At 34.4% G+C, this 19,688-nt stretch overlaps 1 protein-coding gene across 3 annotated transcripts in view; it reads right to left on the bottom strand.

Annotated features, from left to right (window-relative positions):
- Positions 1 to 8,293: 8,293 nt before the first annotated feature.
- Positions 8,294 to 19,688, bottom strand: part of Memo1 (mediator of cell motility 1) — a 93,962-nt gene continuing 82,567 nt past the window's right edge. For all 3 annotated transcript variants that reach the window (XM_060364543.1, XM_060364553.1, XM_060364548.1), the window contains 2 exons: positions 11,036 to 11,140; positions 8,294 to 8,915 (listed from right to left, as the gene is read on the bottom strand). In XM_060364543.1, the coding sequence (XP_060220526.1) occupies positions 8,784 to 8,915; positions 11,036 to 11,140 (237 nt within the window). In that variant the 3' untranslated portion in view covers positions 8,294 to 8,783. The remainder of the gene's footprint in view (positions 8,916 to 11,035; positions 11,141 to 19,688) is intronic.

The following is a 19,688-nucleotide window of genomic DNA, read 5'->3' as shown; positions in this document are numbered from 1 at the left end:
AAAAGCAACCAGCTATTTTTATCTACTAACACAAGTATATGTGCAAAGAGGCAATGACTTTGCAAAATTACAGGCTTATTCCAATATGGTAACATGAAATTCTGAGGAGGGGGTGGGGGCAATTTTTTTCTTAACAATTTGACATATCCCAGGAGAAAAACAGGTTCCATCATTTAAAACTCAACTGTTTTCTCCCTAAATTATACTACCTAGTTCATTTTTGATCATTCCTACCAAATACAATCACAAAGTCAAGAAATGTCCTGTCATATAATTCAAAAGTACAAGATAGAATCTCAAAGAGCCAAAGGGCAAATTAACAGCATCTATTCAATATTTTCTGGCATTTCTGATAAGAGACTAACAGCTGGACAGACAACAACTCTAACACCAGGAAAACCACCAATTAAAAAATATTTTTTAATATCGTCATGGCTAAATTTGTGTTCACACTCATCTTAGGATGGCCCTATAAATGGAACTAAATATTTACTTAAATGTCATCTATGTTCTAACCATAAAGCAAAATCATATATTTGAGACATATAATACATTTTACGTAGTAAAGACTGTTAACTATGTACCCAACATAGTTAAATACAAGCTTTCTACATAATCAGCATTCTAATTTTCTTAAAGATGCTATCAAAGAACTATAAACAATGTAAAAAAAACAAGCAAAGGCAGTAACAAAATATATAGTACAGTACCCCGTCTCTTCTTTTTTGAACCTAAAATATTCTTGAAGATTTATTTTTATTTTATGTATATAAATGTTTGCTTGCACATGCGTATTTGACCACATTCATTCTGGGGTCCACAGAGGCCAGAAGAGGGCATTGGATCTCCTAGAGCTACAGTTACAGACAGTTGTGAGCTGCTGCATGGGTGCTGAGAACTGAGCCAGGTCCTCTGTGAGAACAACCAGCACTCTATCCTCTAAGCCATCTCTATAGCCACTTCAATGGCCTTTAAATTAAACATAGCACTCACTAAATTTCTAAAATCCTTATTCCTTTATCTTTAATAAGACCACAGAAAGTCTCATTCTAGCTAAGAACACAGAATAACCTTTGTGAAAATCATTTAGGCACTGAATCCATCATCACAGCCAATGCTGCATAAGGCCAGGCCTAGTTCTTGGTGATGTATAAACAGCAGTGAGAGAAGTGAAACCTGGATCCAACTACCACACACTGTCTGAATGTGACCATACCAAGTTCCTTGTTCTACTTCAATTTCTACCAAATAATCATATTTTTCCACATTTATAAAACCACAAAATACCTTTTTAAAAGAACTCACATCTACTTGTGAGTTCTAAATTTCAGTCTTTCTCATTATAAAATGAAACTTAAAAATTTAAATTGAACATGGATATTTTAAGACAAACCAATAAAAACAGTGTTTCAGACTTTTGTCCAAAGTAATTTTCTTTTTAAGATATTCCATATATAATTCCAACACTTCAAGTAAGTCCCAGAAAATAAGACTCAGAGATAAGGAGTCAAAGATAAAAGGCTTATTTGGGACATAATCTCAGTAAATAACCATAAAGGAAAAGAAGTGTCACAGAAGAAATGAAAATAAGAATTTGTATTTGGTTTTGTATTTAAGAGTTTCTTGCTGTGAACAATGGGGGTTGGGGGGGCAGTCCTCTCCTGGGAACTATACAAGCCAGCATGAAATAAATGTCCAGACCATCCAGATAGACTGAATTCATCATCTACCAATTCTCATCTACCTCCGGCTCAGAGCTCCTACCCAGGCATTATTTTCCCAACACATTTAACAAGCTCTGTAGGTAGCTCAGAAACTCCAAGGTAGAGTGACATGTGCTTGCAGAACACTTTATGAAGGGCTACAATGGTTAAGAGTTAGGCATCTGCCATCAGAGCTCACTATCAGTAGACCCATATACAGAATTCCCATCATCATCCTAGTAAATAAAAGTAGCATTGCTGTAAACACGGAATCAGAACTTCAGAAGTGTAAAATAATCCCCCAAGAGAATATATATGTATAGAGTTAAGGTATTTGATCACACAAAAAGAAATCTACTTTTAAAATTAAGAGGCATTTTTATAAATGATTTTCATTGAATCTGCAAAACCCCTTACTTTGTAAACTCAATAGCCTATAACAAATAGCCAGTGCTAAAAACAAAGTATGGAATACAGTATAGTACTCAAATATACAGAACCAAAGAACCAGAGCCAAAGTCTTGTCCTATCTATGTTGTGCAAAGAGATGTTCATCCTCTAGTGATCTGTTCCAGGAAACCAAAGCAACTCACCTGCAAAGCTGGAATGGACTCCAGCCCAGTGCTCCCACCACTCATAAGTGTCCTTCTACTGCAGGTACACCTGGGAGCACTGGGCATGCAGCCAAAGCCACTTTAATTAACTTCCAAAGTTTCCTCAACACCATGAGATACGAACAAACACCCATGAGATAGTACTTAAAAGTAAACGAGCCAGAAATCACAAACCAAAGCTTCTGGAATATACCAGGGCACCTAATTATCATTATTCCATTTGGCATTACATATATGTTAACAATATAAATTCTACCCTCTTTTGATCTAGTTAGAAACTTGATATCCACAGTTAAAACCAAAAAATAAAAAAGCTTTCAATTAAAAGGTTTATACCACCCCAGTTGTAGAAAACACTTTATTATATTCTTTTTGTCTCCGTTCTTCAAAATTCAATTCACTAAAATTGAACAGCAATTAAATGTCTATTTTGTCCTATATTCAAATAAATTTTAAATAAAAAATTCTCAAAAAGAATTCCATTTATAAAAATTAACTTTAAAATACATTTATTAAAACTGATCTTACAGTTTTTAAGTACTTAATTTTAAAACACAAAATTCAGTCAATATATTCTATTTTGTTTTCATTTTCCTTTAGTTTTTATTACTTTAACATACAACATCATATTGAGTTCAGGAATTCTGAATATCAGTCAGTAAATTTTGAATATTTTTCAGAATTTTATGTTGGCAGATTTAAAGATCAGAACTCAGGTCCTGCTTACATGACTAAATATAGTTGGCCTTCAACTGCTTTTTAATAATGGCATTTATGTTCTCTTTGGTTTCACTATTTGGGATAACAGGGATAATATACATGATCATATCAAATAAAGTTACAAACTAAACTTTGCATTAAGAAATGTACACTTGGATGTAACTTATTAACACAAAAAAAAACTTAATTCCATTTTATTATGGCTTTCAAAAATCATAAGAACTGGTTTTAATTTTTCCCCATCATTTTATAAGGTAACAGCCACAACCTTGTATTAAAATTAAAGTGGGGAGGCACTCAGGAAGGACAGAAAACTAGAAACACAATAGAACCTAGATATAAACCAGTGAAATCATCAGTGAACCCTGGTACTAGAAACATTTAACCTCTTCACACAGTACTACGAACTCAGGAAGATAAGGCTAGGCAAACAGAATTCATCCACAGCAATTTTAAAGAGGCCAAGGTATCAGGCAGGTACCAGCATTACTGGGGAGGAGGGGGAGAAGCATTTATAAACAGGATGGTCTCTGGAGAAAATATGCCATGCAATGTGATTCTACATACAGGTATATGCTGGCCATAATAGAAAAATGACTTGACAATTTATCTGCCAGCTGCTGCAAATTCCCCTAATACTTGACAAGGCAACCTCTCCAAGTTCAGTACACTTTGACACTGACTACTTCAGTTTGAAGAAGTGCCTTTGAGAAAGCAGTCATTTAAAAACAAAACAAAACAAAAACTTCATTTTGTATTAGAAACTAGTGAAATTTAAATTTGCTTTGTATTACTTTTTTACATTCAAAGAATGAGCCTAAGGTTCTAAGCATCATTTAACAATTATAATATTACAAGTTAATGTTGTTTAAAATCTATCTTGATTTGAAAATAACACTTCAGACAAATGAAGTTCCATTTAATTATACTAGTTCTATTGGCTTTTGTCCCTGTAAGTGTATACAGATATACTCAATTATTCATAAAACATTTTCAGTTGATATCACTGCTACTTTGAGAATCACTGGTTTAGTTTTTGTTTGCATATTTCCAGCGATTTGATAAAAAACAAAGCCAATTTTCATCATCAGAAAATTTCACATATCACATTTAACGTGGACCAGAAACTTATGCTTCTTATCCCTCTTTTTTTTTTTCCTTTATTTGGAGACAGACTCTCACTACACTGCCCTGGCAGGACTGGAAGTTGCTACATACATCAAACTGGCTTCTAATTAAGAGATCTAGTTGCCTCTACCCACCATGTACTGGGGTTAAAGGGAAAACAAAAACAAACAAATAAATTAAAAAAAAAAACCACCTTAAGGTAATACACAACAACTCTACTCCTCATCAGTGGCAGTCTCATAGATACTTGAAGACTGCTTCTTAAGTTTATTGTCTTCAAAAATAAATGCTACCCATTCCTTCAACTACATCATGCTGTACACAGGCCTTTGTGACTCTTACTGTGTAGATTTTCAGATTTAATGTGGTGATGTACAATTTCCAGTCTAAACAGCAGCATGTATGTGGCTTATTAAGGCTCCTTAGCATGGTTTCTAATGACAGTATTTATCTTGGCAACTATACTATAAACAACATTTTGAAAATGCCTAGGTCTACAGAATACCTAACGAGGTGTTCTGTGATCCTCAATGACAAAACAGTAGTACAACTAAAGTTATTTAAATTCAATTTTCAGCTGGATGGGAATGGAACACACTTTAATTCCAGCACTCTGGAGGCAGAGGCAGGCAGATCTCTGAGTCTGAGGCCAGCCTGGCCTACAAAGCAAACTCCAGGACAGTCAGGGCTGTTATACAGAGGAACCCTCTCTAAAACAAACAAACAAACAAATGAAAACCCTTTCTCCTTTATTCTGAGTTTACTAGAGGTCATTGTTTCAATAAAATGAGAGTAACAGAAAAAGGTACTTTTTCAAGTCTTTACATGGCAAAAGTCAAAAGTCAACAATCGTTTTTAACGTATCCTTGAAAGGCCTGGTGATATACACTTGGAATCCCAACATGGGGAAGCTGGGGACAGCCTTGGCAACACAGCAAGGCAAACAACTCATTACTTTCACTCCTGACTAGTTAGTTGACAGCAGCAAAGTAAACTCAATGAGATTCACTCAGTAAATACAAGGTCTTCAAGGTGCTTTGACATTAATCTCCAAGAGTTCCTAATTTTTCCCTACTTCCCACTTACCTTTCTGAACATTCAGTATGACACTGCATTAAAAGAAGGCATACATGGCAGGAACATAAAGCCACATGTTGCAAACTATTGCTAAATTATAGCCAACTCTGAACTAAAATGAGTTATGCCATCTAGAGTAAGAAATGTTAAATTATGGTCTGTAGGCCAATTTCAACATCCCATCTTAATATAAATTAAATTTTTATTAAACATGTACGCATTTGTCTGGTTACATGTTGTCTATGGCTGATTTTATATTACAATGGCAAAGAAGGAGATTTCGGATAAAAGACCATTGTGGCATATAAAGTCCAAAATAATTACCTGGTCCCTCAGAGAAAACATCAGCCAACCCCTAATCTAGGGGAATGAACTACATGCTTCCAAAGCAAACTATGATAACTATAATCATAATCATTAACTAGACCTCAGGAAATAACATCCTTACTGTAATGTACACACACAGGCATTGGACTGTCTCACTGGTTCTTTATTGTTATCAGGGCTTGTTGTTTCCAGGACAGAGTGCTCACTTACCTGTTCACTTATCTCTAGAGTAAAATCTCTTAAGGACTGACTAGTGCGAAAATAGGGGACTCCATGAATACGTTTTGTTTTTTGTTTTTGTTTTTGTTTTTTGTGCAATCTAAGGTAAATAAAAGGTTGCTGAAAATAATTCAAAAAGTTTTCAACAAAGGAACTGTAACATAGAACTACATGATATTTTTTTTCACATTTTATATTTGAAATACAAAACTTTTAAAGGCACTTAAAATAGGAAGGCTAAGTCCAATAATTTAGATGTTACCTTCATTTAATAAAGTGAACTAATTTCCGCTTTCTCAGAAATGACAAGGTTTTCACTTTCATTTTCATATGTAGAGCTGAAATAAAAATATCTAAATCAATCACATACCAACTTAACATGTGATGCCAAAATCTATTAAAAACTAAAGTGGCAAAGTCAGCAGTCTGAAACTAAAAAGGGCTTAAGAGGTCATCTGCACACTCTACAGATGAGGAAGCGTCAAAACAACATAAAAACACCAGTTCAGAGAATTAGTTTGTTAGTGGCTGGGACAAAACGAAAATACCACTATCAGTTTAGAACTGTTTCTACTCCAGAAACAGGTAAGTTTTTAAAAAATGATTGTTCAAATTCTAAGAAAAAAACAAACTGATGTTGGAATATTCTAGTTTTAAAAGAGCAGTACAAGCTAGGCACAGCACTGCACAACTGCAATCCCAGCACTTGAGAGGCTGTGACAGGAGGATCATTCATGAGTTTGAGTCCATCCTGGGCTACACAAATTTTCGGGTCAGTATGGTATACACAGACAAACCATATCTCAATGCAAATAAACAAAAATGTGCAGTATAAAACACTCCTAGTACTAGACATCTCTTATGTTGTTTAAAAAAAAAATCTAAATTTGTAGAAAGACAATGATTAACTAGAAAACAACTCTTAAAAAAAGAAACCACCAACTACTTGTTTAACAATTTGTCAAAAATTAGATGACACGATGCTGGTGAGGGGGTGCTGCTACTCTGGTACAATCTATTGAAAATGTAATTTGGCATATTTTAAAGGGCCTATGAAATTCTTACCATGTAAACCATTCATTTCATTTTCACGATTATATGCTAGAGACTGGGTCTAATTCAGAGTTAAAATTTTACATAGACTGTCCATCCCGTTATAAAAATGTGGAAGATTAGAAACAGCCTAACTCCAAAGAAAGAACTGGCTATTTCCATACAGTTAACATATCGGCAGCTGTTTTAAAATCGTGCTTGAGGAGACATAGGTAGTAGGGACCTAGGAGAACAGGGCATAATGCAACTGTATGAGCACTATAATATCAATTCTGTTATTGTACACACACAAACACATACATACTCATAAAAAGCACAAGGACTAAAAGTAAATACAGAAAAACATTTAACAGTGTTATCTCTGGGTAGTGAGATTGTAGATAATTGTTTTTTTTTCTTCTGTCTTTTCAGTATTTTCAAATTTTATTCTCAGAAAACATTATTTTAAAAATTCACTATTATCAATTCAGAAATTTTTATAATCTGTATTAAACAAGGAATAAATATTATAGTACTCAAAAGTATATCCAAATAATGGAAAATAAATTATTGATGTATAAGAGTATAATCCCTACATGTATGAGTAGGGAATTTGAATCTAAAAGGTACTATTTTCTCTCATTCTTGAGTATAGAAAATTGATACTTAATAAATAAGAAATGCAAATCTCCAAAGAAAACTGGTGCAAGGCATCTAAAACTTGTGCTATTTGGGCATAACCCTGAAGACACAAACACACTGCAGTGTGACACAGACACCCAGGGCTATGTTAAAACAGGTGTAATGAACACGCACAATGACGTAATGGTTACACTTTTTCTTGTTCTTGCTAAAATGACTAGAATAAATCTATGACAAAGAAATACAACACCATACCATTATTTTAGTTGGAAGAGCCGCACCAAAAATCATGGTCCCCCCCAGCAAAAAACAATTTTTTGCAGGACTATATGAAGTCCAGTAGGCCTTATTACTATTATTATTAATGATTTCTTGCTAAAAATTCAAGTAGAGAAGTTAAGTTGCTTAAAGCAGTAAAAACAAAACAAAACAGTGATATATGGTCTGCAATGACTTGAAACACACTAATGACACGCTTCAATGTTTCTTCATTTGCAGACTATCAAACAAAGTAATTGAAGTAAAGGACTAAATCTGTTTGTTTTTAAAGCATCCTTGAGTTTATATTCTACTACAATATAATAATGACATGAGGCTATGTCACACATAAAAAGGCAATGACTATAATTTTGAAAGTTAACTTTAAAATTATATGACTATAATTTCTGTGATTTAAAAAGAAATCACATAAATGTAAAAATAAGATACATTCTAACATTCTTACATAGGAGCTGAGGCTTGCCATTTTAACAAAAATTCTGAATGGAATTAATAAAAAAAAAAAAAACAATTTCCATTTATACCACAAAGCAATAAGTTTAAATCAGACTCTTTTGAGTTGTGTAGCCCTTTATTAGCAACTAAAATAGAAGGTATCTGTTGTACAACATGGGTAGTAATCATCTATAACTGGAGACTTCTTATATTCTAATACAGAACATTTATAAATGCAGTTTCTTTTATTAAAATGGTTCCACCCTTCGTCTGTGTACAATTTGCAAAACTATTCTGAAAGCGGAATATATGTGCATGAGTCTGCAAAGAGTGCAAATTTCAGTTATGCTAAATGCTTTACAAGTCACTGTGTGCCAATTGGGCAAATATTTTGATTCCAGCCTTCCTTCCACTGCCCCAAACTATAAAGCATTTTTTAAATGAGTTGAAATTAAGGAGGACTACACCTACTAGAAAAGAAGAAGAGAGTTCTATTAGTCTGAGGTTTCAGAGTCCCCCCACACCAAAACCACCATCGTGGTTAAGGCTAGGCTGGACCCTGGACAGAGTAGAGTCTGTGCAGGTGGTGTCCCTGAGGGTCGGAGCTTCAGTGGACTGTGAGTGCTCCAGCTGCGTAACTCACTGAACTGTCTTGCCAGCTTCTACACTGGCTTGACTGGGCATAATTCAGAAAGGAAAAGCTCATGTTCATCCCATTCTTCTGGAGCTCTGTGATAGCCTAAAAAGAGAAAGTAGATTATGACAGGCATCATATAAAAAACTGAACACTGGAAATTTTGGCAGCTTGACTTTGCATATTGGACAATCAACTTGTGTTACCTTTTCTTAAATATCTGCTGCCTCATACTAAATAGAGAAAAATCTCATCATCTCATTCTTGTAAGAAATACGTTCTAACCTAACTTCTTAATAATTAGTATATGGTTTTCTCTATTCTCTAGATCTTGGCCACTTCTGTGTTAATATCTTGAAGTTTTTTTGTTTCGTTTTGTTTTGTTTGTTTTTGTCCAACTCAGACTGAATCTGAAATGTATATTTAACTCACAGTATGAAAAGTATGCTACGGTTTGTACTTTTAAGTGTACTGTTTTATAATTTCTTTCATTAAACAAAAAACTATCTGATTCAATTCAGATTTTAGAAAATTAGTGCAGCTTACTCTAAGTTCCAGAAATTAATTTAGCTCCCTAACAGACTTTTCCTTCAATCAATCTGAACTATTTTAGCAAGATAAAAAGGCTTCCAAAAATCTATAATATATGACTGTCAAATCATGTTGAAAAAAACAATGACCTTCTAGCTCCTTTTTGACTATTGGCTGCTTCTTTTCTATACCTTTCCAAGTAAATTAAATGAGCCCATTGATACATTTTCTCATTATAAAGAGTCTGGTATTTTAAGAAAATTCATGGTAAACAAATGTGATTTAGCTTTCTAAAATCCAACTAAACCAAATCTTGGCTCTTGACATTCTTTTTTTGTTTTGTTTGTTTCTCTGTTTGTTTCAGACAAGGTTTCTATATGTAGCTCTGGCTGTCCTGGAATTCACTCAGTAGACCAGGCTGGCCTCAAATCACAGAGATCCGCCTGCTTCTGCCTCCCAAGTACTGGGATTAAAGGCATATGAGCCATAATGCCTGGCATCTGATATTCCACAAAGTTTTACATTTTATTATTGTTTATAAGAAAAAAAGCTAGCAGGACATGGTGGCACACACCTTTAATCCCAGCACTCAGGAGGCACAGGCACATGAATTGCTGTTCAAAACCAGCCTGGAAAAAGCAAATCCAGAACAGCCAAGGCTACAAAGTGAAACCCTATCTCAAAACACCAAGAAAGAAAGGAAATAGATGATAGATAGATAAGATAGATAGATAGATAGATAGATAGATAGATAGATAGATAGATAGATAGATAGATAGAAGAAAAATAGCTGGGCGCAGTGGCACAGGCCTGAACTCAGAACTCAGAATGGCAGAGGCAGACAGCTCTTTGTGAGTTTGAGGCCAGAGTTTGGTCTACAGTGTGAGTCCAAGACAGCTAGGGCTCCACAGAGAAACCCTATCTCAAAAAAAGAAATAGAGAGAGAAAAACACAGAGATAGAGACAGAGAGAAAGAATCTAGTTTGCATTATTAAATCACAAAAAAGCATCCATTTAATGTCTTATAGTGACTAAGCCATTCATGTATATATGCACCCATATCTGCACAAATGTACAAACCCAAAAATCAATCTTCTTGGGAAAAAAAAAAACAAAAACGTATCAGAAGTGACTGAGTCAAGAGAAGATATGACTCTCTTCTAAATAACTGTGTTGACAGAAATTACTCATCTGTATTCCAGTAATAAATTTATTCAAATAAAAAATAATAGAAATCATTAATTAGGTTAAAAGGTACCATTAGGGCTGCAGAGATGGCTCAGTGGTTAAGAGCTCTGTCTGCTCTTCCAGAGGTCCTGAGTTGAATTCCCAGCAACCACACGGTGGCTCATAACCATCTATACCCTCGACTGCCCTCTTCTGGTGTGCAGAAGTACATGCACATAGAACATTCAAGATTAGATAGATAGATAGATAGATAGATAGATAGATAGATAGATAGATAGATAGGTAGATAGATAGATAGATAGATAGATAGATAGATAGATAGATAGATAGATAGATAGATAGATAGATCTTTACACCCCCTTCCCAAAAAAAAGGTACCAGGAAGAAAGTGATGCTATGGACACAAAGCCAATGATGTTATCAGTGTACCATAATGATAACAGTTTAGATATTTTGAAATAGGACAGCATTAGATGTTAAAAGTCAGGGTTCCTAAGAATACTCACATTTAATAACACCCCGATGGGATGTCTTCCACATATAGTATTATGATATTTCTTCAAATAATTGCTAAAAGATACAGGATCTAATTGTTCTATAATACTCATACCCTAAAAGAAAGAAAACAAAACAAAGGAAAGAAGACAAAACTTATTAAATTATATTTTAAATTTACTTATAAATTTCTCAATTAAAAATAAACAATAAACATTAAACAATCCTTTAGAAAATACCAAAATATAATAGTTAATCACTGATAGAAAAATCCAGGTTATTTTCTAAGTTTGGATGCTTACATATCATCTTTGCCAGTTGACACTGACCTTACAACATATTTCAAGGTTTTCCTACATAAAGGACAATTACAAAAGTGAATCTATTAAAAGCTTTCACAAAAAATCTGAAACTAAATTTGATTTATAACTATTTACAGCTGTAAGTTTGAATTATAGCTGTGTAGGAGTTTAAATGGTCAATGGTTATCCAGGAATCTAATAAAAAAAAAATACAACAAACTAACAAAATAACAGTTTGTTTCAAAACTCACAGGCAGATGATGAGTTAAGTAACAGATCTCATATGAACCAGTTCTAAGAAAGACAGCTTTTTACTCTATTTCAAAGCAGTGTTTTTGAAGATTTTAATTAAGAAACTTTAGGGTACTAAAAAAAAAAAAAAACCCATAAACTGAACACTTCTTTATACTAAATTTTACAATCTCCAAAAGCATTCACATTTTTAAATGATTTATTTATTTTTATGTGCTTGGTGTTTTTCCTGCATGTATGTCTGAAGACGGTGTCAAATTCCCTGGAACTGGAGTTAACAGACCATTATGGACTGCCATGAGGGTACTGGGTCTTCTCAAAGAGCTGCCAGTGCTCTTAACCGCTGAGCCATCTCTCCAGAGCATTCACATACTTTCAGTTGTTTGATATTATTTATTTGTCTGCACACATGCACACAACAAGAGACTATAGCCATTCACTTGCCATGGCATGAGTTAGAGATGAGGGGAATCAGTTCTCTCACTCCACCATGTGGGCTCCAGGGACTGAACCTAGGTGTACAGGCTTGGCTGTTAGCATCTTTACCCACTGAGCCATTGTACAGCCCACATAACACGTTTTAACCCATTAGAACAAAGCATCTTCGTTCACTGAAGTAAGCAAGTAAATCTATTTTGTTCACCACACCATACAAGATTTTATCTAGATCAAGCCCTTTTTATATTTGTGTTCAATACACTAGATTGATGACTTCTGGGAGAAATGTAAATGGTCATTTCAGTGGACTTAACTGGCAAATTCAATGTGATTGTTAAAGTCTATTCATGTCTTAACAATCTAAGAACACAGAGTAACCAGATAAATTACTCTAAAAAGAACCATCTGGAAAATGACAGCTACTAATAAGTTTTATAGTGGAAGCTTCAAAAGCTTAACTGTACAAAAAACTTTTTTCAAAACTTTTTTCACATCTTTCATAAACACTATCTATTTTAGAAAATATACCCAAGACATAAGAATACAAGTGTAGAATTACTTTGCTTATACATTAATTAGCTTATACATTAACCTGTAACTAGTTCTTTTTTTTTAAAGTTCAGCCTTGTGCTTAAGAGATTTTATTTTTTTCTTTTTGTTAAATTTTATTTTATTAATTACACTTTATTCATTTTGTATCCCCCCATAAGCCCCTCCCTCCTCCCCTCCCATTCCCACCCTCCCTCCCCTTTCTGCATGCATGCCCCTCCCCAAGTCCACTGATAGGGGAGGTTCTCCTCTCCTTTCTGATGTAACTAGTTCTTAATGCTATACTGTCTTTCTCCTGACACCCAGGGACCCTTTTTGGGTTAATAACATTTGGCACAAGCTTAAAGAAATATTAAAAGTTAAACATAAAATACAGAATATGATACAAAGAAAGAGTTTAAAATTAAACCAATAAGTAGTAATCCTAAAATGAAATTTTAACTCTCATCCAGAAATATGGGTAGCCAAGATATAACTTTATATGCATGAAATCAGGCACAGAAAGTTCCTACTCCTGTGTTCTCTATCAGTAACCACTGGCTTTATCACAGTATAACAAGAACCACACTAATGATTCTTCACACATCAATGTCGCTGCAACACAGTAAGAGATGTTTAATGCTCCCAAATGAAGGCTAGGACAGTTAGCCATAAATTGAATCTACTTACTGGTTAGCTCTAGGATGAAAAGTTCCAACATACATCTTAGTAATACAATCTCCAAGCACATTTGGAACAAGCATCCTACTTATATACTGATATGAATTCAAAGAGAAGAAAACGAATTACATTAAAAGCAATGAATTTTAAGTAACTGGCCAAGAATGCCTTAATGAAGAGTTAAATATTACAAAAGTAGAGAAGACACTACTAAATAAAGAACTCAAAATAAAGATTAAACTGGTTAAACTATAAAGACAAAATGGAAAATACAAAATGAAAAAATGGAAACCAAGAGATGTTAAATTTTTAATTATTTCAAATGTATTAAGTGCCTACTAGATAAGAATTAATTTCATTCCATTCAAATCTACAACAAACATGATGATTTAATGCATGTCTTTATAAAGAGAAGATAGTTGAAATGGGCCTTTTCTCATGAATGAACCTCTCCAACCCAGAAAACTTATAAAATACATAAATAAAAGCATGAGGATAAAATTATGAATGGGACATCCACTTACCAGTAAATAACACTGACAAATCACATATACTTGATGTTAAGTGTAAAATTACTAATATCAAAATTCTAAGAAGAAAAGTGCTAGAATAATGCTATTATCAGAATTGCAAGATGATGAAAAATGCTTCCCAAATATATCTAGCTAATCATGTATGTATTATGTATTCCTAATTATGTATTCCTAACAACCATGGGAGTTATGATTAGTGGGGCCTCATATACTAGAAACTTGATTATCTCCATAAACCCAATATGCAATGGAATATGTCATCACTTATTTCAGCTTCAAGTTAGGAGATATAAACACCAAAACCTATCTTCCCATCAAGAGTATAAAAATATGTCATAATTTAGCAGTTTTAGTTAGAAATCTGCAGAACACATGCTAAATCCCTAACTTTGTGAATATGTGTATTAAGTTTATCATTTTGCTGACTCTTCAAACAATGACTAAAAAACTGTGATATCAATTTCCAAGGGTCAATCTGAAACTGAACAGACAATACTGAAAAGCTACCAATTCAGAATTCTGATAATTATCCTCCCATTTTTAAAATAAAACCAGTATCTACCTATACTTAAAAAATAACTACTGTTATTAACACAGAAGCAAATCTTATAAAGTAACAAAAACAAAAGTTATATATGTGTGTATACACACACACACACACACACACAGGCATTTATAAGTAAGAAAAAAAACACATGCCTTTTTAATAATGACCACTTAATTATCAAGTATCAGAACTGAAAGCCCATTCATTTGAAGATAGATACTCATCAGGGAAAAGAAAATGTCCTAGTTCCCTGAAGAGGAATCAAGATTTTTAACAGTACAAATAATCCTATGCCAAGAACAGATCAAACCCTATCCTAAGGCATCAGTGTTAGGAAACAATGTATTAATAAGTGGCTCCCTTGCAGAGAATGCTGTCAGCCTATAAAGAAGATATGTCATAAAGTCAAGAAAAGAAGCATAACTTAGTAAATATAACAATTTCTCCTTTCAAGATAGTAGGAAAAAAGGGAAGCAGCTGATATTCAAATTAAATAGTGATTAATAAGTTAATAAACTGAATGACTGCAATGGCATTTTCAGATTCTCCCTGACAAATAATTTACAACATTAGTAATAAAACTCCCCAAAGTTCATACAGTAAAAAGGTATACCCAAAATTACCATAGCAAAAATGATATCACACACTATATATTCAAAATACACGTAATTATGCCTCAACTTTAAACAATCAAAAGTTTTTTAAGATTGGTGTCTTAAAATACATTCTGCCTGTTGGTATAAACACTGAAGTTACAAAATACCATTTACTAAAAAATAGTTTAAAAAAAACTATTTACCAATAAAAACTATTACCAATAAAATGCTACCAATAAAGAACTATTTACCAATAAAATCTTAAGGCTTTCAAATTGTAATCTTCTACACTATATTTTCCCAACTATAACAACTATAAGACAGACTTTATTTCACTATTAACACTTATCTTTCTGTTATTTTTTATATTTATATTTATGTTTAGTTCCCAAGACATTCAACGGTTCTTCTGCAACTTAAAAACAACGTACTTTCTAACATTTAAACAGCAATAAAGATTTTTTTCAATTAAAAACAAAAACCCAAACTTGATTAACTCAATAATTCTGAACAGATACTATGTAAACTCTGATAATTAAAAGGTTTTGTTAGCCTACTGGACTTTGAAAATAAATAGTTCTTACAGGTTGAACATTCTTTATTTAAAATACTTGACTGCAAAAGTGTTTCAGATTTTTTTAGTAGATTTTTGAATATTCGTGTGTAAATAATATATTCTAGAGATGGGAATGTTCTAAACACAAAATTCGTTAATACTTCATATATGCTTTATACATCTCCCTGCCTCAGATAACTTGATATGATATTTTTAGTGTACTTCCACTTTAACTGTGACTTGTCACATAAGTGCAGGTGTGCAATTTTCACTTGTGGTGTCATGTCAGACATCAAAAAAGTTTTGGGGGGCATTTCAGAGTTAAGATTTTCAGATCATGGATACTCAACTTTTATTATATTCAGAATTGCTAACATTTTTATACACTTAAAAAACCTCTTAAGTTTATTTAGAGCTAACCATTATTTGTTTTCATACACTAATTCTAAGAAGTAGCTTATAAATAAAATTAACGTGCTAATAAAGACAAGACACATTTAAGAACATTTTTTAAATTCTACACATGAACAGACTTTGAAGTAAGTGGACAACAAAAATCAAGTTGAAGTCAAATGTTACTTCAAATATTAAATTCAGGCACACTAACCAACAACACATAGTCTACATTTGCTTTGGAGTTCTATCCCAAACTTTTTAAATAAAAGTTTCAAGTAATGTTTTGGTAATCTGACATCTATGGAAATTTGGGGCAAACTCAGAAGTCAACCTGGGCTTACTGGTTCTACTATGCACTGCTGACTCTTTAACAAAACTTTCCTTTCTAAGCTAAACAGAAATTGTTCCAAGAAGTCTGCCCATGTTCTAGTCAACAGATCAAGGGAGGTTAATACAAACTCACCTCAGAGTTAGAAAGACTAACACTGAGACTAACACCACAGAGTAGGCAGGTATGGTGGGCTACATTCAGAGTTCCCTAGGTGACTTCAAAGCAATGACAAGGCTGTTTAACTATTACTAACACAGGCATCAAGACTTCTCAAACTTACATCTCTCTGGGCTGCAAGCCAGTAAAGACAACCAGTTAGCAAAGGTCTTTTACCTCTGGCTTACAAAAGTATCTTAATTTGATCCATGTCTTTCCAACTCTACTGCCACAATGTCTAAGTTATCTTTTCCCTAAAACACTCCAAAACACATGTTGTTTGTGATATCTGTTCTTGCAGAATCTGCTTGCTGTACAACCAACAGAGTGATCGTCAAAACCACGAAAATTGCATTAGTACACTCTGTACTTCACATGAAATTTTACTGTGAATTACACCAAACAAAACAAAGAAATGGTAAGTCACACAGCAATACGTACTGAAAATAAAAATAAAACTGGGCAAGCTGTTCACATCAAGACTGTAAGAAAATAGGACACACATATTTTTAGTTTTCCCAAACACCAAGGTATTTTGAGGTTTGGTAGGATCTAAGGATGTTGATATAGGAAAATTCTATACACAAATAACTATTCTCCACCCGTAAGACTTTGGACATGCAGCTTAGGAAGAACTCCTAACTACCAGTACCATTCTACTAGGTATAACAATAGAAAAAAAGCTCTCCAGGTTTTAATAAAGAATGAATTTTCCAGGGGTGCAATCACCATTTAAGTGAGGGAATACTATAGTTTCTGTTTTTTAAAGTTTTATTTATTTATTAAGAATTATTCACCTTTTTTTTGGGGGGGGAAAGCAAGTCAGCCAGCAATGCCACATAGTAATCTGAGTAGCAAAGGCAACAGCCATGAAAAAAATGTATTTATTGCTGTTGTACTGGTACTATACACAAGGATCTAAGTACTTCATTGTGCCTTCTAACATAGCTATATCTGAACACTGGCATTTAAGACATCATTATAAATTACTTTCCTTTTCTTTCACTTTCAGGTAAGTGTGTTCATCTACTAAACTGTATATAAATGAAGATTATTTCATTCATTCATTCATTTGAAAAATATTTGAGTTTTATGCTGTAATCACTATTGCAGGCCCTTTGGACACATCAGAGAAAAAAAATGTAAGTGCTTGACTGACAGAAAATGTGGTTCTTAAAGCGAACAGTGAAGCAGACTAAGGCAGTAAGGTAGGGAACAAAGGCTAGAAGGGTAAAGTGCAGAATGTAAAACTAAACAAGGTGGCCAGCAGATGCCACTGAGAGGATTAAGAGCTGGGTAAGGAGCCAGGCACGATGGCACAGGCCTTTAATTCCAGCACTCAGGAAGAAGCTGAAGCAGGAGGATCTTTGTTAGTGAGTTTAAGGCCAGTCAGAAATACATAGCTGAACCCTATTTAAAAAAAAAAAAAAATCTAAACAAAGACTTGAGGTATGTAAGTGAAATAGTTAAGTACAAAAAGATGGAAAGGCATAATCTGGACACATGCATGGCAGTACTCACTAACAGTCTGTCCACAGCAGAATGAGTGAAGGGAAAGGAAAAGAGGAAGAAGGGTTGCCAATCATTAGGTCCATAGGACATTTGATGTAAACACCCAGCTTTTACCAAAATAGGACAATATTATAGACTTGGGCGAGAAGACACAATCTTTGGACTAAAATACAGTCTGGAGCCTACCATAGTTGTTCTCTGAAAGGCTCCACCCAGCAAGGAATGGAAGCAGGTGCTGAGACTCACAGCAGAGCACAGAGAGTCTTATGAAAGAGTTGGGGGATAGAAGGACCCAGAGGGAACAGGAGCTCCACAAGAAGACCAACTGAGCCAACAAATCTGGATCCAGGGGAGCCTGCAGAGACTGATGCACCAACCAAAAACCATGCATGCAGAGGACCTAAATGCCCTGCTCAGAGGTGGCCAACAGGCAGCTTAGTCTCCCTGTGGGTTTCCTAGTAAGGGGGGCAGAGGCTGTTGCTAACACAGACTCTGGTGCATGCTCCCTGATCACTTTCCCCTGGTGGGGAGGCTTTGCCGGCCCACAGAGGAAGAGGATGCAGGCAGTTCTGAAAACACTTGATATTCTGTGGACAGTTGGTATGGGAGGAGGGCTCCCCCTTTCTGAGCACTAGAGAAGGGGAATGGGGGAAAGAGGGAGGGTGAGACCAGGAGGAGAGGGCTACACTCAATCGGAATGTAAAGTGAATAAATTAAAAAAAAAAAAAAAGAATCTGTTTGGACTTTATTTTCAGATATTTGAGATTGAAAAGGACAATAGCAGCTTAGAAAGTGTAATCCACCATCAAAGACTTAGAAAAGCCTGTAAAAACAGACATTTGTCCAGAGAAAATCAGGCATTTTCATTGTTGCCATGTTGAGTTTGGAAACTGTTTATAAGATGTTCCAGTGAAAGTATTAAGCTAGTATCTGGTAAATTAGAGTCTAAAGGAATAGTTCTGGATCAAGATATATTTACTGGTTTGGGTGTAAAAAACACTGTTTTGTAAAATTAAATACAAATCACAACCACATAAAATTAAATACAAATTTGTTACACACACGCATGCCCGTGCTGCTTGCTTTGAAAATTCTTTGGTAGTCAAGTACCTTAAGAGCTTGATGCTGAAGCAGGGTGCTCTGGCCATATCTATAATCCAACCAGCCTAAAGCCAGGAGGATTGCAAGTCTCAGGTCAGCCTGGCCTATAAAATTACTTTCTATGAAGTTAAGCAAGGGAAGACAATTTTAATGAAAAAGAAATCCTCGCCTGCATACCACTAAAAAATAGTTCCTATTTCACATACACAGCCATTCCTCCTTATAGATACTTGTGGGGCAAGGAAACATACTAGGGCTTGTGCATGCTAAGCATGTTGTTCTACTACTGAGCTGCCAAGCACCAAATCCTAGATATTCATCCCTAAACAAATAAAAGAAATAAAGAAGTAAAACAGGTGAACTGGGAACCACATGAGTAATAATATTTTGAGTATCAAAACTCTCTGAAAATTCAAATTTTAAGATCACATTAAAAGTGATTAACGCTAGTGGGGATTTTGAAATGATAGCAACATCCATCCTGATTAAGAACACACAGCTAGCTATGAGTGGGGGTAGTTTTACATCACTACATATAAAAGGTAGATAGACAGGGTATTAATGCTACTGTCCAAGGACAGTATGTGGAACAGAAGAAAGGGGAAAGAAAAAGTCTTTCTCTGGCTATGCTTGTGGATGAGCTCATCCAGCAGGGCAGGCAACATTCAAACATTGCTCCTTCCTGTCACAGTCAAACTGACAGAGAACATTCTTGCCAAATTGATACCTCTTTGT

Source organism: Meriones unguiculatus, chromosome 1 (assembly GCF_030254825.1).
Source record: "Meriones unguiculatus strain TT.TT164.6M chromosome 1, Bangor_MerUng_6.1, whole genome shotgun sequence".
Taxonomy (NCBI): Eukaryota; Metazoa; Chordata; class Mammalia; order Rodentia; family Muridae; genus Meriones; species Meriones unguiculatus.
Note: the sequence above shows the minus strand (reverse complement) of the source record. Positions and strands in the feature narration are given on the sequence as shown.